This window comes from Helicoverpa armigera, chromosome 21, assembly GCF_030705265.1.
Source record: "Helicoverpa armigera isolate CAAS_96S chromosome 21, ASM3070526v1, whole genome shotgun sequence".
NCBI classification, from domain to species: domain Eukaryota; kingdom Metazoa; phylum Arthropoda; class Insecta; order Lepidoptera; family Noctuidae; genus Helicoverpa; species Helicoverpa armigera.
The window spans coordinates 4,555,262-4,583,093 of record NC_087140.1 but is presented as its reverse complement, the minus strand read 5'-3'; the positions used below and the strand labels follow the sequence as shown (position 1 = coordinate 4,583,093).

At 34.1% G+C, this 27,832-nt stretch overlaps 1 protein-coding gene across 1 annotated transcript; it reads left to right on the top strand.

The window, feature by feature from the left end:
• The first annotated feature begins 1,209 nt into the window (after nt 1-1,209).
• On the top strand, nt 1,210-26,853 carry LOC110379181 (sodium-coupled monocarboxylate transporter 1). Its single transcript, XM_021338724.3, has 10 exons — nt 1,210-1,356; nt 13,584-13,798; nt 20,837-20,979; nt 21,328-21,530; nt 22,307-22,438; nt 22,601-22,960; nt 23,203-23,333; nt 23,599-23,849; nt 24,225-24,358; nt 24,725-26,853. The coding sequence occupies exons 2-10, from the start codon at nt 13,588-13,590 to the stop codon at nt 25,125-25,127; spliced, it is 1,968 nt and encodes a 655-aa protein (XP_021194399.2). The 5' UTR covers nt 1,210-1,356; nt 13,584-13,587; the 3' UTR covers nt 25,128-26,853.
• Nucleotides 26,854-27,832: the final 979 nt, after the last annotated feature.

The window sequence follows — 27,832 nt, the reverse complement described above, 5'->3', positions numbered from 1 at the left end:
ACTGGCTAATTATATAACCCTGCTGCCAGAGCTAACGCGGCAATAACACTGAAAGCTCTAGAAGAAATAAAGTTTCAGTATAAGTCTGTCATTCCCTCCCGCTGCACCTACAGCGAATGGGTCATTTTGATGATTTCCCAACTCCAAAAAAAGTTCGACCCAAGTTTGATGAAAAGGCCAGACATGACAATGCAATATTTCATTCGCTACAAATCGTCATAATAAATACTTTAAGGTAATTTTCATGACAATTACCGCGCGTAGTAATTACCGAACCCACGTGGTATTGTTGTTATTATGAATCCACTTCTACTCTGTTTGTTTTGTTAAGCCAAAGTAAATCCCCTATTTAAGTTGATAAATCCCCTATTTAAGTATTAAGCAAGGTTTTATGTGTCCTTAAGGGATCTGAAAGTTCACACATATCAAATATGGCCAAAATTTTGATAGTGGAAGCCCGTCTGAATCGAATCCGAGACCAACAAAGTACCAAACAGTTGCTTAGTACATTACCCGTAACAAACGCGGTATATCGGGTGTGTCGTACCTAATCACATTAAATTAAATACGTTAATATGCTGGTTAATATTCGTTGATTAGTACAAAGAAAAAAATAAAATACAAAGTAAACAGAATATAAATGTGCAAACAACGAAAATTCTCTCTTGAAAACTGACAGCTGTCAACTAGTCAAAACATTCGATACTCCTAACTTTATCTCTGCTTTACAAATGATGTTGTAAATTATGAAAACTAAAAATGACTCCTGTGGCCAAACCACATACCTATTCGCCATAGAATATCATAAACTATATGTGATAGGGTTTAATGTGATTAGGTACCTACGACACACCCGATATACCTAATAGATATAGTTAATGCATATTCATATTTGTTAAGTGACTGGAACGTTAATCTCCTTAACCGGTTACTGGTTAGGTTAGCCTAAGCCCTTATTTGAAAAAAATATGTTTGTGCTTTCAAAATTGGCCAAATTCTCAAAGAAAAACATTCTCAATGAAAACTAGCATCTTTTCCCTTAACAAAGAAATTGGTCCCCATAATCTTCCCTAAAAACCTTCAAACTCCCTAAAACGAAGCCGCGACCTGCCTTACTTAACCACTAAACTTAATACAAATCACATGAGCGATACCCGTAGAAGCCATGTTTACATATCAAACAACAATTCTTGCATATAAGACGCATGCGCTAATTCCGACAACAGTGTTCTTGCGTCCGCGATCCGCATCAAACGCATTCGCGCGTGTGCCGTCGCGACGAACGCACGCGTTGCATTATAGTGACTCGAAGTGGCTGTAAGCCAAAAATAGTGTATTTTCGGATCTTGTAAAATTGTGAGTATTATTGTTGATATGTATTGTTTTTGTTTGTGATTGTCAAGAAAACATATGATTCTGAGGATTCTGTTTTTTAGTGATTTTTTTCAAATTCAATTTTTTGAGAATTCAGTGACAATATTCAATTTGTAAATATTAGGGGTCAAAAAATTTAATAATTTTCATAAAAGAGGTGGCAATAAAAATAGGGTACTTGGTTGCTGAAAAAATATCCAAGTGCAACAAATTGCATAAAAAACAGGTATTTCATTCATGAAAACAATACCGTTTTGTTGTTTTCCCAACAAAGATTATGTAAGCTGTTATTATTGTTCCTTTAACATACAATACATTATTATTTTCGTATTAATATTAAAGGGCTGATGCATTTCTTAGGCTAAGTCATAAAAAATGTCATTTTTCATATGAGGCTAATAAAAATATATCAACGTTTCATGTAAAGCGTATGTCATTAAATATCTGAATTATTTTACATACAAATAAATAAATATCAATAAGTTTTCCCAAATAAACTAATTTTAAACACAAATAATTTCTGAAACGACCTTTATATTTGCAGCACTTCAATAAAAGCCAAAGACACATTCATAAATTAAATACTGTATACTTCAGCAAAGTCCTTCATGAAAGAAAGAATGGATGCCTTGAACTTAGTCTTGAACGAAGATTGGCAGCTTGCCTGGCCCTGAAAAGTTCAGCCGGCCATCCGCATTGATTTTCTGCGAAAGCTTAAACAATGCTTTGTTTGTAAATATAGTTTTTCAGAGTTACCTTGCAAGGCCTTAAGGATTAAACTTTTAAGTTCATACAATGATCCTGCTAGTATTTTCTATTAAGTTTTCATAGTAGGACTTATTTCGCTGAAACAACTTATATGATGTCAATGAAAAAAGATTACTTTCACATTAAAAATACAGCATGTTATCACGGAATGCGATAAATTCTAATAAATCAAGGAGGAATATAAAGATAGAAAAAGCACTAAATCTTTGTTTGAACGAATCTTAGCTTTGCCTTACAAAGTTTAACTAAACATTGTTCTACTTTTGATTGTCTCATTAGGTATGATATCCTAGAATTGACACAAAACTACGTAAATTCATCCGCTAATTGAAAGCCAATTAAGACTTTTTCTTCCAATGAACAAAATAAAACTTAACTGTCACTTTTTTATTCGCAATTCAAACGGGTTCGAAGTTTGAATTAGCAACAATTTACATTTAAATGTTTCCTACCGCCTTTTACTGAAACATCTTACGGTGAGTTACAGCAATTAACTATAACGATAAAGAATCATTTTCAGTTGTCAAGTCAACGAGATTTGACCAATGGGCGATAAGTTCCCGGCTGGCTATGGTTTGGGTTTCACCCGCATTTCGTAGCCGGATATTCTATGTATGTCCTTCTTTCTACTGGGTGTAAGCTACTTCCCCTCTCAGCTTAATCGGTACAGCCGTTCACGTGATGGCGTGACTAAGGAATATAGGGATTCATTTTTATATAAAGATGATGTAAGTCACCCTTGAAAGAATGACAATAGGTATTGTTGGGAAGGAAAGCATTGATAAGCTTTCCGTAGTGAGGTAATAGTATCACACAGTCATAATATAACATTCCATTACGATTTTCTTGTCAACATCTTTTCTTTCTTCATTGTTAAGGTACTTATCTGTTCTGGATTTTTCTTTAATCATTGCAACAATGAGATATTATTTCTTTCTGGATATGTCTTTGTGTGGATGTTTATCACTTTTTACGCAAAAGGTACGAACCTTTCTTGATTAGCAATAGGATAGCTAATTCCCTATTTAGTAAGGTGTTTAAGACTCAAGGAGATTAGCTAATTGGGAACACAGATTTTGGTAGGGAATTCCAGTCTTAGATGTAACAGCCATGAATGAGTTCTCAAAAAGTTGTATGTGTATTTGTGGAATGATAAACATGTAAGTACTCTGGTGCAACAGCATACTAAACGTATGTCTGATAACGGATGAGGACCTTTGTTTGGTGGGAAATCCAACCCTGCAGCTCCGGTAGGAAGTAAGAGAATCTCGAAAGTTATATTGAAGAGTACCTTTGCTTGTTTTTCACTGTCGGCAAATACCTTCCCCTAATTCGCTTTTTATAGTAATTTGATGGCCAATCATCAGTTGAGTTGCTGATAAGCAAACTCATTAGACGGTTTGATGGAGAAAATAATGCCTTTTTGGTCATTTTCATTCATGACCGTTCAATGATTTTGGACTTTACATCAATGTAATCAAAGTTCATAATTATTTGACGAGTAACATTATGTCAGCTGCATTTTATGGTGACTGTAAACAACATCTACTTCTTCTTAAATTGAAATTAACCATAAATTCATATGATATAATGTTACGTATTGATTAGGTAACGGACCGATGTTTTCCATCATTTATTGATTTTGACTTCTCCGTCAAAATATGAGGCATGAGAGAATATGACGCAAAAAAAACAATGAAATTAGGGGTGACACTTGATATGCGAGGTACCGCATATCCGTGGGGATTACCGTGTGAAAAATGAAAAATTGAATACAATGTTTAAAAATTTATGTAATCTGAAACCGCCACCGCAGTCCGTGGGATTGTTGTGTCTGTCCTATTTTTGTAGGACCAGTGAAATGTAGGTAAAGAGAGTCGGTAAACTCCAGAGAGTTACCTCGGCCCTGGCACATAAAGGGCTTGAGAAGGAACCTGATGATTTTTTGTCATGGTCATTTGATGATTTCCCGACAAAAACTTAAGGTACGTACATCAACCAGGTACCCAGGAACGTAAGTTCCAAGTAGGTATTATGAAATAGGTACTGTTTACCAACCTTTGTTAATGTCAAGGTTTGTTATTTGCGAAATCATACGCATTTACCTACCAATACAGGTTAGTTGTAGTTTTCGGTACAAAAGTTATCCTTATAATTAATAACCAGGACTGGTCAAGATATTTGCACGATTCCAAAGAGTAGTGTTGTAGAGAGGATCCAGGAACCAATTCCTTAAAAACGCTGTAAAAAATTATATGGTTTTATAATTATTGGCCTAAATAAAATAGATCATCATCTCTCTATTGATTTGACCCTCTTTAATGAAAATTTTCTTTATTTTTGTAAACTTTATTTTTATCTTTATCTCTCTAAAATAATTTGGTAGTGGAGATCGAATAACAATTGCCCGCTGATTATACCAGGAACATAATAGTTTTTGAAAAAAAACCTCATAGGCTACTACCAAAGACTATAAAACCACTTGACTGCGCATACAGTGCCCCGACGCTCGCCAAAAGTTAGTGATTTTGCGCGTACTATAAGGCTACGATCAGTATGATCCTTTAGTAGCGACCTTGAACTGACCAATAGTAGCCGCGGATTATGTCGCGTCCCCCCGCCCGCAGCGGTGAGTCGTGTTCTTAGAAGAAATTGGCGAGTGCGCTCTCTAGTGGTTATTTACTTTATGGCTACTACATACTACCTTTAGAAACATTACAAGCATAATAAACCCTTATCTCATAAGAGCTTGAAGAATTCATAATAAGTAATTATGTGTTTTAATGTTGTTGTCTTTATTATATTAGACGATGTTTCTCGTGAATATGGGACGTGCTTAATTAAAAACTGATGTTTTTGATGTGCACGCAAAGGTCATGTTTGGTCATGTTGGTCCATTATTGCGGATATAAGAGCATGTCGGTAGTTTTTATAGAAAAAATATGTCTAGAAATTCACTTTTATCCTGGGGGAAACAGGATGTATGTCGGCTGCATGGATAGGTACTTAAAATAGAAGTATTGAAAAGTCTTAATAACTCAGCCTTCTAAAAAACCGTACCTACTTATTATGAAAATACCTCTTTGTTCAGCAAATTGACTTTATCGCAAACAGCCAATGTTGTAGGAGAGCTTATTTAAAAATGTCCCCTGCTGATTATAGGTCCCCATCCATTAATTTAATAAATCGATAAGGACCTACTAGAATGTATTATTTTATTACAAAGACTATTTTGTAAACCACTTTTAATCATCATCATTTTCAATCAATTCACCGGACAAGTCATTGCTTCTTCCTATAATACACGTAAGTCCATTCAATACATAATATATGACGTTGCAAGTTTCGTGCCAAATTTAGATAGTTTGTCTACCGGTCTACACGACGTTGTGGATTGATATATATACTTATGTATATGCACAGGTATTAGATATGTGGGAGTATGTATGTATGTATAGGTATTGCTACCGGCATCCAACAGCATGATCAATTATATTATCATAACTTTTGAGCCAGATCTGATAAAGCATTGACCAAAACATAATATGACAAGTTTCATTTAGAATAGCCTGTCTTGGTTTGATTTTGGAATGCAGATTATATACGTGGAGCCTATTTCATTAATAGGAACTACAGCTAGCTCCCGCCAGTTTCACCTGTGTGTGTCCCTCGAAAGCTACTTTACGCATCCGGATATAAAATAGCCTTTATAACAAAGAAAAAACAGCAGCACCTGAGATTAGCGCATTCAAGCAAAACACAAACAAACTCTTCTGATTTATGGGTATAGATTAGTATAGAAATACCTAGGAATCCTAGTGTAGGAGTTACAAGTATTCTCTTCCCTCTATTAAAGTCAGGTCCCCATATGTTAACAGCTCAATGATACTGATTACTATTTATGTTTTTTTTGCTACTGCTAGTAAATTGTTCTGGAAATTACAGTGTGAAAAACTTATTTATTTAGGTTAACCAACATTTGTTTACACCTTACATTGCTAACTTACTTATTAGGGTTACATTTAGGTATGAGTGCAACAATTAATTAAAGGTTGACACCGCGCATGCACGAAGAATAATAAAACGGCCATTAATAACACACATAAAAAGTGAATAATTATACACAGTTAAAAACAAAATATAAAGAAAATAATAATTATTAATAAATTCAATAAACATTGGCAAGAAGAAAACAACAAAATTTTAAATTATAATTAGCTTATGATTGATACTTAATTAATACAATTAAAATGAAAAATCATTATAAATTAGAAAATTAAATTAAAAGACTAAGAAAACATTGAAATTTAGAATAATAAATCATTTAATAATACCTGTCTGTATACTTGAACAATTGCAAGGTTAAATAAAGAATTTTTTAAGAATCAAAAGTAGGGAAAGGCCGAAATCGCTTTGAGAGTTTAAGAAAACACAAAGCAGCCTGGAGTCTGAAAAATCCTGATTGATACACCCGTGCCTCGAAGAGCACGTATATGTCGGATCGCCGTTCCATAAGACTTTAAAGAGTAGAAAATAGAGAGTGCACTTTTGTCTATAATAGTTTTATGACCTCGAAATCTGACTGATCCTAGTTATTTTGTCCTCCTTGTCCTCCGTGGACTGATCTCTTTGGAGAGTAGAGCCGCCATGGCCTACATCTATCTGGATAATTTTAAAGCTGAATACCTAAATTGATTTTTTGCCTTAATGCCAGGAACTTCAGTTCCGATTTGATACATCCATTTACAATGCTTAAAAAATACATCGATAAAAATTGTGCGTAGTTCATACAAACACAAATGTTTGTGTTACGTAATCTGCTGAAAAATCTCCCGTTTTCGATAATGTTTTATGTAGCTAACCAAATAGTTTGTGTATTACGGCAATATACTCGATTATATGTGCATTTTCACGAGGCTGTAACTGTAATGCAAGCAGCAAGTTCCTACATATTTAAATTGTAATGAAATTATTTCAGTCAGTACAAAAAAGTACAAAGCGATTGTACATACTGCATCTATATTTTACGTTCATACTTTGCCATTCATAGTTAACAATTGTAATGCATTATACAAACATTTCATTCATGAAGATTATTGAAGGCCAATTTTATGCTATGCATATTTAAACCAAACAAAGTTTATCATTCAGTTCTTATAAGTACATACTTCTTAATAAAGTTTGATTATACTTTTCCTAATTGCAATTTCTTCAGATAAAGTCGTAAATTAATAGATATTATTCGAATTCCTGGCCCACAATGATATTTTGTTTTGAAAAATCACAACAATGCTACAATGCAAATGAGGTTTCTGTCATTGACGCATTAATCCATACAAACTCTTCAGCTTTATAATATTAGTGTAGCAAGCACCTAACTAGAATTTGTTGGTAAACAATGAAAATTTCTATCAAACTGCAGTCTCAACAGTCGGCCGACAGTTGGAAGATATTTACAAAGAAAATTTTGGTTCCAATCAAAGTTTGCAGTCAGTCTGATACCGGCTACAAAGGTCATATATTTGATCTTTGTAATGTGTTACTACTATTAATCTTCATCAAACTATCGGCCGACTAAAAATTTGCAGCGTGCGGGAGCTCCAAGTTGCGTAAATGGAAACAACTATTAAACTGTAATCGATTAGAATCACAAGTCTTAGATCGATTAAAATTCTTAATAGCCAATGAATTCTCGAGTTGACATTCAGTAGTGATTTGTTGACAAAACACATCTTTTACTACGGGCAGTGTTTACTCTTGAAATAGTTTTGTCGTGTAGAGTATTTTGCTGGTTGCTATCCGTATACTGTGGGAACTTAAATATCTGTTCGCCTCGGATTCCAATCTTCCTTTAACTTAAACATGGTTTCTGCAGTGATTCACTTAATGTTCCATGACGACATAAAGTTTGGTGACGGTATACATATTACCTATGTTTCGGTACACTGAGTTAAATTTTGGCTAATAATAAGATCTGAATAAAAATAATGATCCAATTCCTTAATAGCACAACTATTTAAATTAATATTTAATAGCCCGCTTCTTAAAAACGCTAAAATCCATCACCCGTCTTTGTTCTGCCTTAATGAGTATTAATATATTTCCAAATCATTACACTTATGGCCGTTAGCCAATATATTCAATACTATAATTACTATAAATAATTTAAGGTGAAAGCGTCTGTAGGTCAGTGAAATTGTTATTTTTAATCGTTCATACAGTGAAACAATTGATACAAAATGAAAAGATAGCCAGTCATCGCTTCTCAGCGGCTGTTTGCAGAATTACAAGATAAATAGGTATACTTTATTAGGTACGCCAATTTATACACTTAGAACTAAATTAAAGTATGTTACATACATTAATTTAGTTCGGTATGTAATGGGCGGTTTCATCGATCTAAGAGCGATGTCTTCCAGACAACTTTAAGGTTCAAAGTCTCGTCAAATAAGTTTACCAGTCGGAAATTGGCTAATGGCTACTAATAATTACACGATATTTAAATGTACGAATAAACCACCACGTTTATGCGGGATGGATAATTAATATCCATCTTTGCCCGTAATAGTATAACGATTAGCACAAATTACAGCTAAGATGCGTAGATCTACTTAAACTGGTTATTTCTACTATAGACATTATGCCCAATACAACCTGACCTCTCTTAGGGCTTGATACACATAGAAACTTGGAGAGAATTCTTAGTAAATGGTGCTATTTATAGAAATGGACGCGATCGCGATAAGTCAACGTAACGGGACAGATGTCGGGTCTAACAGGTTGCTAGTTGTTCCTAGGCCATTTGTGGTGGGTAAGGCTCGGCCCCTTTTGTAGCGTGGTGAGCAATTTTAAATATTTTTTAATTATTTAGTAAATGTAAATATGAATTGAGGGATGGATATTGAGGAAGGTTTACAGATCAAAGTGTTTATTTATAGGAAGGATTTCAGCTCTGTAAGCCTAGCCTCAAAGTAGATACATACAGTTATCTGCCTGCCAAGCCTTTTTCCAATGCTTTGTTAAGATCGGCTTCCAGTCTAACCAGATGCAACTGTGTGTTTTCAATGGAGCAATTGCTTATCTGGGCCCCGATTCTCCAATTTTACTTAAGCGTCATACGATTCATGTTCGACTCGATTCGACTGAGATCCGATCCCGACTCGATTACGATTGAAGCGTATGTGGCATTCCGCTATTTTTTCTTTGAAATAAACGTTTTTATCCTTTTCTTTCATTCAATAATGAATCATTTTGTCTGCATATGTTAATGTCAATGTCAATCGAATACGATTGGTCTTTTATTAGTAGCAGAATGCCCGATATGGTTAAAACTGCTATTGCTATCATATTGCGATTCGATTTCTATTAGATTATGTCATTATTAACTTAGGAGAATCGGGCCCCTGATCTTAAATCAGTTAACAGGGTAACCGGCTATCTCTTATAAGACTGACTGTCAGACTTTCTGGCTTCTCAGTATCCGTGACAATTAGTATCGTTTCTCAGAACAATAAAAAAATTGGAAAGCAGACAATTAATTTTCTACAAACAAAACCGATTCCAATAACGTGTTTCGTTAGCCTTTCAGTTGATGTAACAACAGGGATACACGTTTCAAAACGTGATTGTTCCGTATAACGAAACGTAATCGGTATCAATACGTAGAAGTAGTATTGAAAACTGTCATTTGTTTTCAAATAACCTTGCACTCTGACAACAAGGCAAAGAATGGTTGTTACAAAAAACACATTTTAAAGTTTTTAAACAAGCGTATTCGGGAAATAGCTTGTTTAACTAAATTCTTATAATATTTGGACTTCGAGTGAGTTTGGCCTATTCATTTTCAACTGTCAGTGGGTTGGTTTATGACATGCAAGTAAAAGTTATTTTCTATTTTTCCCGCAAATATTGTATACTAATTGTCAATAAGTAAATTATCTTTTCCATTCTTAAATTTTCTAGAAATAAATGGGCAGACTAATCTAAGGCTCAGTCTAAAAATATTTTTAAATCTCAACTGTAAGTAAGGTCGTATAAAATCGCTACCAATATAACCAAATCCTTACAGCATGTTTGACAGATGCATCTAAAGTAGCAACAAATCGAATGTCGGCTTGTGGTTGATGATGACGAATGCGTGAATGAGTGAGTTACACTCAGATATAAGTCCAGGAATGTTAGATCATACAAAGTTAGTAAGTACAATTTATGTCTAGAGATGGGAAGACTTGATTTATTCTATTTTAATACTAGACGCTGTCCACTACTTCGTTTCCGTGGGCCATACAGAAAGTACCGTAGGGGTATTCTTTCACATGACAGTAAGTATAATAAATAGGCAAGTAATTGAGCTAGCGGATTATTAACAGCTTCACAGGATAACCGACCACGGCTGTGTAAAGCTGAAGAGTTGGTTTATTTGAACGCGCAAAAGCCAGTAACCACTGGTCCATTAAAAAAAATATTTTAGACAGAACATTTATATCGAGGAACGCTATATCTACCTGCATACATACGGTTGTGCAAGTAGGTATGTGGTTCCTGGCGGAAGCCAGTTTTGTGTGAGAGCTGCTTCAGCCTTTCGGTTTTTACTATTAATATTTTTTTCCGACTTCCAAAAAAGTAGGTTTTCAATTTGACTTCGTACTGCTATTAACTATTAACTCAGATCTATCGCTCGAAAGTGTATCAACGTTTCATGTATGTATGTCACCGTAAGATTACAAACATCGTTAGATTACAATCTATCTCGAGAGATCCGAAAGCTCTCTCTGATTGGTCGATCTTACAAAAAGACTGAACAATCAGAGAGAGCTTTCGGACAGTTGACAATTTGACAATTTCTCATCGATAGATTATAATATAGCGAAAAATAATGCGTTAAATTGCAATCAGATGTTACGGTTCACAATAATTCGACAGTTTGCAATCTCTCGAGATAGATTGTAATCTAACGATGTTTGTAATATTACGGTAACATGTACATAGGTATAGCTTATAGGTACTTTACGTGCATTCGGGAGACCAGACAGCAATTAAAAATTAAACGAAGCTTAACTGTTGACTCTAAACGAAGCTCAACTGTCTTCCACGGTCCTTTATTTGGGATATTCCATGAAAACAAATAAGTCGGAACGATTCACCACGAACACTTTTATAAACGTAAAACGAAATATTTTCCTTGTTTGGATGTTGTTCTCAAAGTCATTTTAACAGCTGAACAAAATGAAACGTCAATTAACACCTACTTAGACCTTTCTTTTCTTGAATTGACTTGACGATTTCTTAACCGGGGGTGGAAAGTAGTTTATGCATAATCGTTGTCCCGTGGGAACTCCGCGCATCCGCATAAAAGTTACCCTAGTCTTCCTTGAAAAATAGACTAGGTATCTACCAATTAAAGATTTTCAAAACCTGGAGTTCATGAGATCAAATGAGATGGAGCGCATTCAAACAAACTCAATGTTTATAATATGAAGTAGCAGGTTCTTAGTTTATACACATTAAGTATAAAGTAACAAATAATGTATATTCTTGTATTTATCATAGTAAATTCTCATAACAATGACCCTTTCACAACAAGCATACGTCAGTTTCACACTTCCTGAACCTAACCTAACTATTTATAAATACTTAGTATGAGGAAAATGATTTCTTTGTGTTTCAGTCGTCACGCTGAAAGTGGTGGTAACTGTTGTATAGGGGTAATAATGATAGTCGTGTTTATTATATTAATATTCATAGGGAAATATTACGCAAACTCTGTAAAAAATCCTACTAATGATGAACAAAAAAGTTGATGAAGATGAAACTCTGCAGAAATTATGTTAATTTGGTTGAAAATTCTAAACCCAAGAGATATATGCTCAATTATAAATAATGTTTTTGGGTTAAGTTTAAATCACCTACCTATGGAGGAAGGCTGCAGCTAAGACTTGGTTTTTTAACCGGTTGCACGGAACAGGCCCCTTGGGTTACGTATGCAACCGTGGGTGTAGGTTAGTCAGAGATACGAGGTACAACATAAAATTTCAATATTATCGAAAAGCAAAGATTATGTTTAAAAAACTATCCTTTACTGATTGTGTGCAGATAACTTACACACATCTCAGGAATGGAATGGATGTTGAATATTACATGCCTTTTAACAGAAAACTAGCAATATTGACGGAACTTTATTAAAATAAAGAGGAATTGTTTTGTAATATCGTACATATTGAGAATTCACACGATTTGCGGAGCGCTGTTTATGAAATAAGTGGTCTCATATCGATTGCCGTGAGTGAAGAAGTGACACGCACTCACAAAAACTCCGTATTTATAATGTTTTTCGTATTTGTGATGATGATGATGAATATATAGCTTTTTTATTGTAAAAAAGATTTGTAACTAGCTCTTGAGCTGCTGAATAAATTAGATTTATTATGCTGAATAGATTAGAGAAAAAGATTATTACCTACTAATTTCGGACAACTAAAGATTTTGTTCCACTCAGCTTTAGCTGCAAAGTATTCAAAGTCAAAGGTTTTTATTTCATATCTATAGACCTATTACAGGTTCTTACAAAACGTCAAGCTAGTTGCGCGGTTCCAAAAAGTGGGTCTTATGGAGAAGAACTGGCAAGAAACTCCATAGACACTCTTCAAAAAAAGAAGTGTTTACAATATTTTATGAGTTTTATACTATTACTCTACTTAAAATCATAACCTCCCGTTTTAAATGCAACGATAGGGTAAAATACAAAGATCAAAACAGTGGTATATGTATTTTTTACACAATCCGGACAACAGTTCAGCTTGTAACGTATAATTATCACAATAATCTCTGTACATAGACATTATAGAGGGCGCTAATTATCAGCTGTGAACAATGACACACAGTGTGATTCCGCCATCTTTGATTTATATGTGAACTGTGGGTATTTTTAAGGCACTAGATTATGAGAAGGCATTTTATAATGAAGATTAGAATTTTTTCTGTTTCGGAAACTGTATAAAAGCTGAATATAAAGTAGTTTATTCAAAGTAGGCTGAAAATCGGCACTTTTTGAAGGTAAATTTCCCAAAAGACCCAAAAACACCCGTGATTCACCACTTACTATGTTTTTGCTGGTAAGGAGAAATTAACGAATAACTCCCCAGCAATGTTAATATGATACATGTTTAAGCCTATGGGGTTGTATGGGATCGTAGGGTCCAAGCACCCACCAACTTGCTTAGGATATATCCGAACCAGGGGCGATTTTGCAAAGCAAAGACTGGCTTTTATTTCACCTAACGATTGAGTCTTGGATTGAGTACATTGGCATTCAACGTGTCAATGTCTCTAGCTATTGACCGGTAATCAACGATGGGCCAATTTTTTACCGACTTCCCAAAAAGGAGGAAGTTCTCCAATCAGACATGTGTATGTATTTTTAATTTAAAAACCTTTCTTTCCAGAACAATGAATTCCGGGTGGCTAGCGTGGGAATGCATAGTGTTCGGCATATTCGTATGCGCGTCCTCATGCGCTCCCCTCTGGCGGCGAAGGAAAGACGCGAACGCAGCCGGGGGCAGCGCTAAGCAAGCGTATATCTTCGCTGGAGGCGGCGTATCTACCCTGGCTATGATATTGTCCGTAGCTAGGGGTACTTTGGGAGTCAGATCTTTTCTAGGTGAGTAGATTAAAGTTTGTTTAATGATAACAATCTCAATGTTGAGTATCACGCTTCCATGAAGTGGAATAGTGGATTCCACTTCATCGATCCTCAGAGTAGCAAGATGCATATAGGTTTTATGAGTGTGGCCACGATCTAATGCTACACCTAGGTCCTTCCAAATCATAACACTATATATGTATTTTTAGGCATCATTGAGTATTATTAATAAGTAACAGGAGCGGAGGAGAAAATCGGCACTAAAATTTTATGCTTACGATTCATCCGCCGAGCCTTTTTCCCAATCATGTTGGGGTCGGCTTCCCAGTTTCCCGGGCAACCCGATACCCCTTGGTTAGACTGGTGTCAGACTTACTGGCTTCTGACTACCCGTAACGACTGCCAAGGATGTTCAATAACAGCCGGGACCTACAGTTTAACGTGCCATCCGAAACACAGCCAATGGTATCTAAGATATACTTAGAAAGTACATACAAACTTAGAAAAATTGCATTGGTACTTGCCTGACCTGGGATCGAACCCGCGCACTCATACTTAAGAGGTTGGTCCTTTACCCACTTGGCCACCACGACTTTTTTCAAATTTAATGCTTACGATTTATACTCGTAAATGCGAATGTAAACCAATACGTCCTATTATTTGTACCTACTCATTCAATTTGTAAAAATATATCGTAGAATGACGTGCATACCTGCATAAAACAGAATGAAATATCCCTATTTGACGTCATTAGCTAATGAATACATACTATTTTTATGACTATAATTGAAACTATTTATACGATATTTTCTATTCTGATAAGCAACTCATTGACAATTCTAATGATTTAAAATTAATTTTCTGTGTGCCACTATCTCTCGTCAAAACTGAGTAACAATTAAAAGTTATAACTGATTTAATTAAATATTAATTATTATCAAATTAAATCATGTGATCGACCGGGTTTATCATTCAGTTAAATTTTGTGGTTTACGTGTCTTTTATTAGTATGATGAAAACCGCTGATGATGATAAGATATACACTAAAATGAATAAACTCTTTTACATAGCAATTAAAAAAATTGGAAGTAGTTATAAACTAATATTAAAAATGAAAGAATGATCATTAAAATACAACTAGAGAATATGATTTCTTAAGATTTTTAAACACCTGAGCTACTCTACGTAAGTACGTTTAGGTATTTAAACAAGTGAATTTAAAAGAATCTGCGTGATTCATTAGTTAATCATTTTGTTGAAATTAAAATAACTAATTAATTCAAAAGTTCAAACAGAAACAGTTTTCGTGTTTGAGAGGATTTTATGTTATTAATTTCATATTGTAGTTTAAGTAAGGATTTTTTATGCTATTCTAGTAATCCCTAATCTTAAAATTGTATAATTATAAACCATGGTAGCAGTTTGGTTACTAAAAACAATACAAACATCTGAAAAGAGAACATTCTCCCTTTTGGGATGTCGCGTCGTCGGCCTAACAGATTATTACAATTCAAAAGTCACATCTACGGTATAATTATTGTGACCAATTACCACCAGTTACGACATTTTTATAAATTAACCTCTCTAGATTTTTTAAATTCGTTTTTTCTCAAAAAGTCAAACGTGCGACAAAATCAGTTAGGTACTATGAAAGCACACTTCTTTATAGGTTATTAGGTTACAAAAACCACGTTGGGTGACACATTGGTTATTATTATTATATTATAATAAGTCCGAAGGGCTAGGTTAACTATACCCCTACCAATGACTAGTGGGTTTTCTGAACAAGTGTATTATTGTTAAGATGTGAACTACTGACTCACATTTGCATAATATGATGCACTTTGCTTTGTTGAGTCATTGGGCTTAGAATATCAAACATGCTGGTATTTATATATTATGTTAATTCTAATAATTCGCGTAGCAACTGAGTACTAACTTTGTCATAGTTCGCTTTTTGGAACTTAGAGCATTTAACTAATCAGTGCAGAAATCTCCATGCTAAAAAAGTTTGACAATGGACCGACAACGCAACAAATAGTGATAGCTTATTTTCGCATTTTCGATCACATCTTTACACAATAGCGCAACAAAATTGACATACGTAAGCATACACTTGCCACACGGATGAAATACGTAGGGGTATAAGCGACGCTCTCACACTCTGGCAGAGGTAAAAGCACGGAAATCGCGTCTTCAGTTGATCAAATTCTCTGAGACTTTGAAAAGACTTATATTTTCATAGTTATGATATTGCACTACGAGAATGTGTCGTAGGTTTTTAAGTAAAAAGTACAGTCATTCATAGTAGAACTTATTCTTAAAAAAAAACAGAGTTCATTAAAATGATTAAACACTTATTCTATAACTGAACCAAATACTAATCCAAAATGTCTTTCAACCATTCAAAATACAACAATAATAACTAACCACAAGTCAGTCATCGCTACGAACAATCGCATCAAATAAATAAATACAAAACGAATAATCGTCATTATTATTTTAATACGTCGCAACATAAGTGTGTGGGTGCCATTACGGTGGACACTGGACTGTGAAACACCGTAGCGTATACCTACTGTAGTTTTTTTTGTGCAAAAAAGTTGACTTTTCCGATAGGTTCCGTACGTCTTAAGACCTATGTCCTCTTTTGGCTAAGTACATTATAATGTATACTAATATTATGAAGAGGAAAACTTTGTTTCTTTGTTTGTTTGGTTGTAATGGATAAACTCAAAAACTACTGAACCGATTTTAAATATTCTTTCACCATTAGAAAGCTATACTATCTGCGAGTAGGCTATATTTTATCCCGGTCCGGACGCGGGTGAAACCGCGGGAACACGGCTAGTGTTCTATGTAACTGTTACATCATTTTCGTTATTAAATCATTTTCACCATACCTGACTCATTTAAAAGTTGGCGATTGGTTTAAATACAATTATACTGAGCACTATTCGTGATTAGGGAAGCAGGGAAAGGAAAATGAGTAATAGTTTCCTCGGAACGTGAGTGAAACAAGGCTACTTGAATCTATCCTAAACATCCACCATACCGAACACTACACACAGAACTCTAATTATGTAATAACCTTATAATATAAAGTTAATGTAAATAATTTCAGAAGAGCAATAATAGTAATAAAGTCATGGTTTCTCCCATGTGACCGTGTAATATTGAGTGACAACCGCAATTGTCTTACAACTATCCTTACTTACATTAATCTAGCCTAAAGTTTTCAGCTAAGTAACCATTTTGTTTACATCCAAATACAACATTTTTACCGAAATTTCTACTGAAGATATTAACTGCCAATGTTTAAGACAACAAATTACAAGGAATTCGATTATTGTAAGCCGTAGTCCTAATTGGCTTACAAACGTATGACCGTGAACTCACGATCAAGTAACTATTCCTTAATGTGTACAAACACGAGATCTTTTCGTCGGCTGGAGGTTGCAATTTGTCTGAAAATCCATCTAAAATCAACTGAAGTCCACCAGTCAGTGGGCCACGGGATGCGTCAACCAGCCGCTTAGATTAGTTTGATATACATAGTTAAAGCATTCGGATCACTTGAGCAGGGCTACGGTATTGTTCGAAAGAGTTACCGCGGCCCTGGTACGTAAAAGGTCTACGAAGGAACACGATGGATTTTTAGTCAGTAAAAGTCTGACACTCCCTCACCGCTGCTAACCCACAGCGGGAGGGGTCATTTGATGATTTTTGTCATCGAAAAAAAAATCCCGTGAGCAGATAGGTTACAATCGTTTAGGATTGGTTCAAACTATGATTAAGTTTCATAATTTCATACTAATAAAATTTGATATCACAAGATATTTTTTTAATGACGTAGGTACAACATTTTTTTTGTTTCCTTCAATACAGTCATTATCATAATAAATATTAAATTACATGACATATTCCTTTTGTAAAATTTTTTGGTCACATTAAAGTAATTCTTTAATTCCTTTTACCGTCATTAGTGGAAATGTAAGATTGACCGGTTGAGGTTTGAATAAAAACTGCTAGTAATTTACTGTTTGTCTTTGTAAGCTATGTGTAAATCTTGTAAAGATAATGTTCATAATACGCGTTTCCATAACACCAAGACAATTTATTTTATTGTTACTAGTTGTTCCCACTATATTGTAACTTTATGTCTCAACAGTAAAATATTGTTGTATACAAGGGTCCCTATATGTCAATATTTCAATAGTAACTAATGTATATACCTTATAAAATCACTATTATTATAGTTTGTTGCGTTCTCATGCAAAAAAAATGGTGACCTATTTTTTTATATATTTTGTTTAAAAAGTGGATATATAGTTAAGTAATACTATAAAACAGGTATAAAACCATAAATAATTTATGCATACATTTTTAAAGAGTCACGGAATATCGTTGTAAACGGCACGATAATTATTTGGTAGCCAAAATGGACACGCGCTCTAAGGCAAGCGACATACTGACCGTGAGCGCTGAATTCTCCATCTTGTCTTTACAAAGCCGTGACCTCTTCAGTGTGTAAACAGCTTTATCATCAAGCCTAAAAATCTAAGTTGACTTGTTAGTAATTTTTCTTGATAATTCTATCTACTATTCTTACAAATATGCATATTTATAGGGGTAAATATTTTACTAATGATGTGTTGTAAATGTAAAATTAATATTTTCTTAAAAGAAAAGTTAATGTTATTGCAGCTTGATCGGTAATTGACGTTCATATCCATCTGGGAATTATGTTAATTGATGCATATTTAGTCACTATGCAAACAAATGTGAAAATATGACTAATGACTAAGTCACAATATTTTTACATTGAAAATCGATCGTACAATATTATCGATCTATGCACGATCTTAAGTGGCGCTTAAATCAATTTAGACTTTGCTTCAATTGAAATCACACGACTTGTTCTATTTTTGAATGTCTGTCAAAGTAACGTAAGAGGCGCCCCCCGCAATGTAAAGCATTTCTCGGCGTGACTTGGAACTTCTGATGCCAAATAATAACTCTGATGACTGACACCTGAGCCGATGCAACTTGAAGTTTGTTTATAAAATGTTATGTGATTATATCATACATTTTCTTTTGAAATATCCGCCAATTTCATGAGTCATTTTGTAAAATTATCTTTTTTTGGTTTTATTTATTTCACTTTATTTGTCTGAACGTAAGAGCGTGAGGATATAGTACTACGGTACCGTACGGTCAGTTACGTCACATTTTGAGTCATTCAGCAATTGATAAATACCTGATGATTGTTAATAATCTAAGAAATAAAAGAATGCACATAAATCATTCTAAAAGAATTTTATATGATATCTACTGAAACCACATACATATCCTTAAGTTTTGACCACTTTAAAAAATAAATAATGACTTTTGAATATTGAAGGGTAATTTAAATGCGACGAAAATAAATATTTATTAAGACTGTCACGCAAGGTGTAAATGACACATAAACATCGTTAACCTAGTAACTATAAAATAAACTTGAGTAATAGTTTTTATAGGGAAACCGTGTGGGACAAATAAAAAGTTTTATAGACTTTTTATATAAATAGCTGTTAGTCACTTTATAGCGTAATTTATTAGTACTGAGTGAGCACTTTGTGGCGCTGATAAATATCACGATTGTAGGTTATTTTGCCTTAAATAAAAAACTTAAATAACCACCGTTAAAACAAAACAAACTGTTCTTTTAAAGGGTTTCGTACCCAAAGGCTCCTCTGTCCGTCCGTTCGTCCGTCTGTCACCAGTCTGTATCTCATGAACCGTTATTGTTGGAGAGTTTAAATTATCACCGTGTATTTCTGTTGCCGCTATAACAACAAATACTCAAAAACTAGAATAAAAAAAATATTTTGGGGGGGCTCCCATACAAAAAACGTGATTTTTGTTACTATAACGGCAACTGGTAGATGCGATTTTATGAATAATTGTACGGAACCCTTCGTTGCGCCAGTCCGACTCGCACTTGGCCGGTTTTTTTTGCTGATTTTATGTTTGTTTTATACGACAAAACCAGTACATAACGACATTATTTATTAGCTAAAAATATATCTTTGAATGAATGCCACAATAAATATATGCATTTTGTGGAAAACTAAAAATACTATTATTGGGAAAACACGCTTCTTTGAAACGATTGATTAGTCAACGAATTCAAAATAATATTTGGCAAAAGTCTGAAATTAGCTTTTCATGTTTATTTGTGGATTTTCCTTAAATTATATATTTTTTCTTTGAACAAGAAAAGGAATATGGATTAAATTAAAGATCTTCTTTGTTTCGGAATTTATTATTATACTTAGATATTTCTCAAATTATGAAAGACCTAAAAAAATTGTGAAAACTCGCTGTTTCTTGCGTCTACGTCCTATGATGTGATTAGTCAAAAATGTGTTATACTCCATTTCATCTTATTAAATAGCTTAGAATATAAATCTGTCTACCAATTCATAAAACCACCACAATAGATAGTTATAATAAAATACAAACGATATATCGAGTTATTATTATTACTTATGTAGGATGTGGTATCCTTATATTCAGCAATGCATTATTATTTACACTTACGATTTAAAATCTATTTTTGTTACAATACTTATATGTTAAACCACATACAACTCATCGCTATTTCATACTTACTGTAAAACAAAATAAATCACTGCAGTTTTATGTCCGTGTCGCGTGTCGCTTGCATTGTTTTAACAAAATCCTTCTATCAAACAGTAACAAAAACTTAAATAATTCAAAATTAGATAAGAAAGCAAACCTACTCAAAAATAAAAGTGTTGTATGACACCATTGTCTGAAAAAAAGGTGAAGGAAAACATCTTGAGGAAACCTGGACTATATAGTCTGAAATCACCAACCCGCATTGAGCAAGCGTGGTGATTAATGCTCAATCCTTCTCAGTATGAGAGGTCTGTGCCCAGCAGTGGGATGGTAAAAGGCTGTAACTGTAACCATATTTCAAGCAAATAAAACTATATTCTATTCTATTCTAGCAAATTTTTACTAACAAACTGTCTCCCATTCCAGGTTTCCCATCAGAGCTGGTCTACTACGGGTCTGCGATGTGGGAGACGCTGTACGGCATTATAATCGCCTTCCCTCTAGTCTGCTGGATCTTCGTGCCTGTGTACTACAGGCTTCATACTAACTCCGTGTATGAGTATTTGCAGGTAAATAATGTGGGAAAATTAAATTTGTAGTATTAGGTATGCTGCTAAGTCAGCCATGTCGGTGAACCGCATCTAAAGTTTCTCGTTAGTTGCGGTAAAAAACGCTTGACAGAGTAACCACCACTTCTGGATACGACATACAATAACTTATGTTTTTTTTTGTTTGTGGTGGTCTATCCAGCCACCATATTCCGACTTTCCATAAAAGGCCTTTTCCACTTCAAAATGAAAAAAAAAACTTTTATTTGGCATAGTGAACTTGAGGTTGCAGTTATCAATATTCTTTATCGCTATTGACTTTCCCCAAAGACCTATTTCATTTTTAAAATTCATCATTGTCACTTCCAGATGCGCTTCGGATCCAGATGGGTGCGTCGTATGGCTGCAGCGACCTTCCTTCTCCGTCAAGTCCTGAACTTATCAGTGACTGTTTATACGCCAACTGTGGCCCTTCATGCTGTACTGGCATTACCCCATTGGGCATCAGCTGCAGCGTTAACTATAGTAGGGATCGTGTTCAATCTGCTTGGAGGATTGGCTGCGGCAATCAGGTATTTTTTTTATAATTCATCATCATTTTTTTATTGTTCCAAATTCAAAATGATTTTGTCATGAAAATATTGACTCTTATAGCTGTGTCGGACTGCCTACTATGTATTTTAATGCATTTTGTGAACAAGATACGAAACTTTTACCAGTAGTTAAGAGGACGAATTGGAATTTTTGGCGCCAAGGATGTCAATTTTTCTCAGTAAATACAAAACGGATCAAAATAAAACTTGGTTACCTGAAAGTTCATGATATAAACCTTATTTTGTTAGTTGTAGAAACATGATTAGGTAACTTTTATAACAGAGAAAAATATATCAAACATACCTCTTTTTAAAAAGAGATTCACATATTATGGGCAAACGGGACCGATTAAAGCCTCTTAACTTTTTTAGTAGTTGAGTATATACATACTCTTTAAAATTGTAGTAGGATTTTTTATCAAATTATCATTTCTAAATAATAAAATTACAAAACCATTTTGTCGCTTACGACTTTTAGTTATAAGCTATCGCGCGTATTGTTATCCTCGCCCCGCTCAGACGCTCCGACCCCTTTTGGCGCCTTAGATGCGCGTGCCGGTTATGGAATTATTGTTGACCACTTCCTCGCCTTAAAGATGCTGTGTGTACAAATTATTGCAATACCGGGTGAATCGATCACCCAGCATTGTAATAATTTATTTCATAATTTCCTGTGTCTTTCACATTAGAAGTTTATATAATTTACTCATTTTATATATGATTTCGTATTCAATAGAATTATTTCTGTCTTCCAGGGCTGATGTGATTCAAACTCTAACTATGATAATAGTGAGCGGAGCCTTCATAATACAGGCTACTATCACGGCGGGTGGACCACATAAGGTTGTCAACGACAATATTGAAGGAGGAAGGATGAAATTCTTTCAGTGAGTATAGATAGTAAAAAAAGTATATTCAAAAATTTTTTTGCAACCTCGTGTACTAAAAGTAACTTTTAGTTATACAGTTATGGAATTAATCAACATTTAAAAAAAAATATTTCTAAAGACCTCTTCGTCACTTCCTAACATCATCTTTTCTTTTTCCAGATTCACCGGAGACCCAACAGTTCGCGTCGACACCCTCTCTGCAATAATTGGGCAGCTCTTCATGTCTCTCTCCATCTACGGCTGTCAACAGACCTTTGTCCAACGATACTGTTCCATGTCCAGTGAGGCTCGAGTCAGAAGGACTCTCCTCTCCAACGTACCCGCCGTAGCTGTTCTCTTCAGCTTATCTTGGGTCGTCGGCATGACGTTATATGCCATGTATCAGTACTGCGATCCTTTGGCCTCTCATCGGATCGCTGCTCCCGATGAAGTTTTGCCATTTTATGTACAAGATCAGTTCAGTTTCTTGCCTGGGATGCTAGGACTGTTTTTGGGAAGTCTCTTTAATGGTGCTTTGAGGTTAGTACCTATTTGAATCTGTTTGTATGTTCCTAATTTAGGTTTTAGGATCTTTCTTTTAACCTGATGATTTGTACTATTTTCATTTCGTTTTATTTAAGTTCTTTTTTTTTTAAATTTTTGACCTTGTCGAAAAAGAAAGACCTCGTTCATTTCATTCATACTTTACAATCTTCAAATCTTACCATATTCTCCAGTTTCTGGTGTTTTAAGGGCTAACAGTGACATTATTTATATTCTAGTTTCCTGGTTTCTAATGTGAACTCTCTATCGACGGTGACTTGGGAAGACTTCGTCTCCTTCGCCCCAGCCTTCAAGGGCATCAGTGATAAGCAACAGCTGACTGTCATCAAGATTATTGGTGTTATTTATGGTAAGAATTCCCTTTTAGTACGACCTTAGCTTATGCTACATACATCAAGTCATCCATATAAAGGATCAAAGAAGAAAATCTAAGATTTACGGAGTTTTACAGTGTAAAATGCACGTTACGTGATAGTAAAACCTATGTAGATCGAAGACTAAAGTTTTTAGATATAAATGTATTTGCTCATAATATTGGATCATTTTAATAGAAACATGCTACAAAATTATGTATTCAGCAATATTTTTGACATCCTATTTTTTCTTCTTTTCAGCAATCATCATAATGTGCCTATCACTCTGCGTGGGGATTGTAGGGGGCGTTGTCGAAGGGTCCTTACTAGTAACCTCAGCAACATCAGGAGCTTTACTAGGAGTCTTCATATTAGCAGCTCTCTGTCCTCTAGCCAATGGGAAGGGGGCGTTATGGGGCATGATCGCATCTCATGTGGTGACCACATGGATGGCGGCTGGGAGGCTGTTGTATGTGAATAAAGGAGTTGCTATGCTGCCTATGTCTACTGAGGTAAGATTTCAAGGTTTCTTGTATGGTATATCAGTTGTAATTTGTTTGTAATTTAGGGAAGTATTAAAAATTAGGTCTCTCAATAAGAAGTTTAGATGTACAGTTTCCTATTGGTATATTTCGGTAAATGCATACATACGGGTTATTTCTCTATTTCATCGAAATATCTACGGTTTTCAAAATAATTAGCTTTTGATGGTGACCAGTGATTCTGACATCTGGAGTTGCTACCTTGAAGCTATTTCTCGTTATTTTATTTTTTTTAATACCTACTGGATGAAAAGCGAACTCAAAAAATCTCCGACATAAGCTTGTTAGGTGATCAAACTGGCAGTTTTATTGCATTTTTATAAATTTTAACCTTTTTCTTTCCAGCAATGTCCAAACGGAACACTATCAACGTTCAAGCACCCACCGCTACCAGTAGAAGTGAACCAAACATTGACCCACCTTGCGCCACTGCTGCAAACCCTTAACTTCACTAATCCTACACCTACGGAGTCTCCTGTGTAAGTACCTTTTAATATCTAAGGAAATTTCATTTTCATGAAAGTCATAAATATTGCAAAAAAATCATGAAATGTATTGGGATTCGGCAATATTTTAATTAAAAGTGGTTAGATTTCTATAATTTGTGTTTATTTTAAGAGCACAACTTGACAAGACATGACAAATTTTCTAAGACAGAATCGCGCACGTTTGTGGAGACACTATCAAACAAAAGCGTTTACAAAGATATCTATCTTATAAATTTATTAGTATTTTACAGTATTTTCATGATTTTTTAGTTAATGCCCAAGATTATCCAACTCTCCTAATATTCTTAGGTTTAAACTGCAGATCCTAAATATTTATAAACAAATTCTCTTTTCCAGAATGTTCGAACTTCATAGATTCTACTCCATATCTTATATGTGGTATGCCGTCATCGGGACCATCATTTGCGTAACCCTCGGCAACATTATAGGCATCATCACAGGCAGTAAGAGTGATGCCTTCGATGAACGATTACTACATCCCCTAGTTGTCAAAATCGCCAAAAAACTACCAGGACCGAAAAGATTTTACAGTACAGAGAAACCTCAGGTTACAGAAGAAAAAGAAGCTGAGAATGAAAAAGAATCTTCTGAGAAGACAGAAGAAACAGTTACGGATACAACGCCTAATGAGACTTTAGAACCGAAGCAAGCAGTGTTTTGTACGACTGGTAGTCGACTGTTTGACGTGTATGACGTAAGAAGGTCGCCGACACCATCGCTTGTGAGAACTCGGTTGTGATCTTAGTTAAGTTTAAACGTAGTTTTAATTAAAACCGATAAGGAGGACTATATAGTTTTAAGTGCACAAGAGTGCCATTTTAGTGTAACCTTTGATTATGCTGCAATTTTATGAAGCAGTCAATTGTTATAAGAATGCCTGATTATGACTATGTATGAGATATATGTAGATGATTTTTATATGGTTGAAGATCGTACTTGTATTGTTGAAATTGACCCATAAAGTGCGTGCAATAAAAATACAAATGTGAAAATGCGATGCGGATCAAACTAAACAAAAATTTAAATTAGATCAAATATATGAAAAAAAAGCAAAATTTCTTAATGACATTGAGAAAACCAGACGATACATTTGTTATCAGTCACAAAATATCTTCAATTATTTTGATCTACGATTGGCAGATTTGAAAGGAAAAAAATATTAATATTGAACGGGAATACAGGGCGTAGGCTTTAGGCATTTAATTGTATAATGTCAAATTATTTAGATATGTTTTTATTTCTTTAGTTTTGACGTTGATTTTTGCAGTCATAATTTATTATTCCAAAATTATTTCTTTTTAAAATTGTAAAACATATCTAAATAATTTATTTTGGTGTTAGATAAAGTCGTAATGGATGGTTTTAAGCTCGACTATATTTTTATGATATAGTACTTAAAATATGATTAGTATTAATTTGTGAGATTGTTTCTGTAACTGTATATCTCTGTTAAAACACATATTATGCCTACGTATCATTAGCAGAACATTTCTGTCATTTATTCTAACTTGCCTCTATGTTTATTGTAATTATTTAATACTGGTAGATTTTATTTTGTTATAATTTTGAAAACCTAGAGAAAGTTTATAATTTTTTAACGATTATAATAAGACGTGCCTTGTAAAGTTTCTGCAATATGAATCAGAGTTTAATGATAATAATATCTAAAAGATCCAAATAAATGAAATGAAACATCTTATGTTAAAAGTTTCAATTAATTTAAAAGAGACGAGATATTTGTAAGACTGTAGAAAAATATAATTTATTTTAATGATAATAGCATTTAGTGAAATACAATCATGTTATTTTTTGTATTTAGGTTTATAACTTAAACAAATTAATAACAAAAAGTGAAATATGAATCTATTGTATTTTATTAAATGTGAAATATGTAATTGTCCTATTAACGAATTTTATCCATGTGATAATAGCAAGTATTACTGTAAATATGAATTAAATTAGTTATAAAAAGTTAATGTTATTATAAAGTGTCGTAAGAGTGCGTAAATTAATAAATATTCTAAAATAAGCATGTTATTGTTGATTATTATTCTAGTTTTTACATTATAATCGTGTTTATTTTGTTACTGTACTTAAGTTTATTTTTGTATTCGACATCTGTACAAATAATTAATCTCATTAATGAAAAAAAATCCCGTAATGTTAGTTTTTCGTCTTTTTCTTTAGTTTTTTTTTGTTTAATGTAGCTCCTATTAATGTTCTTAAATCTGCGTGCAAATTATTGTGATAGAGTAATGGATATTCGTTATGAAAAATATTAAAAATACCTATGGTTTTAATTTTGTTCGAATTGAGTTATAATTTAAATAATAGATATTAATACTATCGTGATGTTTGACAGTATTATGATATTTTTGTAAAATATTGTGACGTGGACTGCGTAAAATTAGTAATTTAAGAAATCGCCGAATATAAACATGAAAAATATAAAAATATGAAATAGATTTATGAGGTTTTATTACCTATACTATATTATCGACATTCAAAAATGCAAAGAAGAAGAAAAAATACAAAAAAAGTTGAAAATTAGTCCAGTTTTGATTATTTGTATTTTTATTTTTTGACTGTTGATTTAATCCATGATGAAGTTTAGTCGGATAAATGTCAGTTATATCAAAAAACAACCGTTAATGCCTTGTTTCAGCCCATATATTATGTTTCCAATTTCGTATGGGTACTGTAGGGATTTTCAGTAAAAATTTCCACCTATTTTTCTTGCCAACCGAAAAACCCCGAAACACAAATGTCTCGATCAAGCTTTACATTTGTTTCGATCACTGGCTCTCAATATTTTTCTTTCTAAGAATTCTTTTTACTAAATAATTCAATTTTTCTGGCTCAGAAATCTAATGCCGAAGTAAAATTTTCTAATAAAAATATAACTTTGTTTATTCCCATAAAGAAGTCGTGGTGGCCTAGTGGGTAAAGGACCAACCTCAAGTACGAGGGCGCGGGTTCGATCCCAGGTCAGGCAAGTACCAATGCAACTTTTCTAAGTTTGTATGTACTTTCTAAGTATATCTTAGACACCATTGGCTGTGTTTCGGATGGCACGTTAAACTGTAGGTCCCGGCTGTCATTGAACATCCTTGGCAGTCGTTACGGGTAGTCAGAAGCCAGTAAGTCTGACACCAGTCTAACCAAGGGGTATCGGGTTGCCCGGGCAACTGGGTTAAGGAGGTCAGATAGGCAGTCGCTTCTTGTAAAGCACTGGTACTCAGCTGAATCCGGTTAGACTGGAAGCCGATGATGATGTTTATTCCCATAAACTACTGCAGCATTAATTGTTGCAGTTTTTTATCATAAAATTGTATTAAAATGTAACAAAAGCTGTACTTATTTGACATTGTTTTTATTTTGAATTTTCACAAACAGTTATTTTAGTATATCGTATCAATTTGTTAGCACCAGTTTAAGTAGTTT

What these genes read in the sequence shown, in the direction of transcription:
- LOC110379181 (XM_021338724.3), top strand. Translation starts at nt 13,588, where the DNA reads ATGAATTCCGGGTGGCTAGCGTGGGAATGCATAGTGTTCGGCATATTC. An exon ending in CCGTGTATGAGTATTTGCAG is followed by an intron (nt 20,980 to 21,327) that starts GTAAATAATGTG and finishes TGTCACTTCCAG; the next exon opens with ATGCGCTTCGGATCCAGATG. An exon ending in ACACCTACGGAGTCTCCTGT is followed by an intron (nt 24,359 to 24,724) that starts GTAAGTACCTTT and finishes TCTCTTTTCCAG; the next exon opens with AATGTTCGAACTTCATAGAT.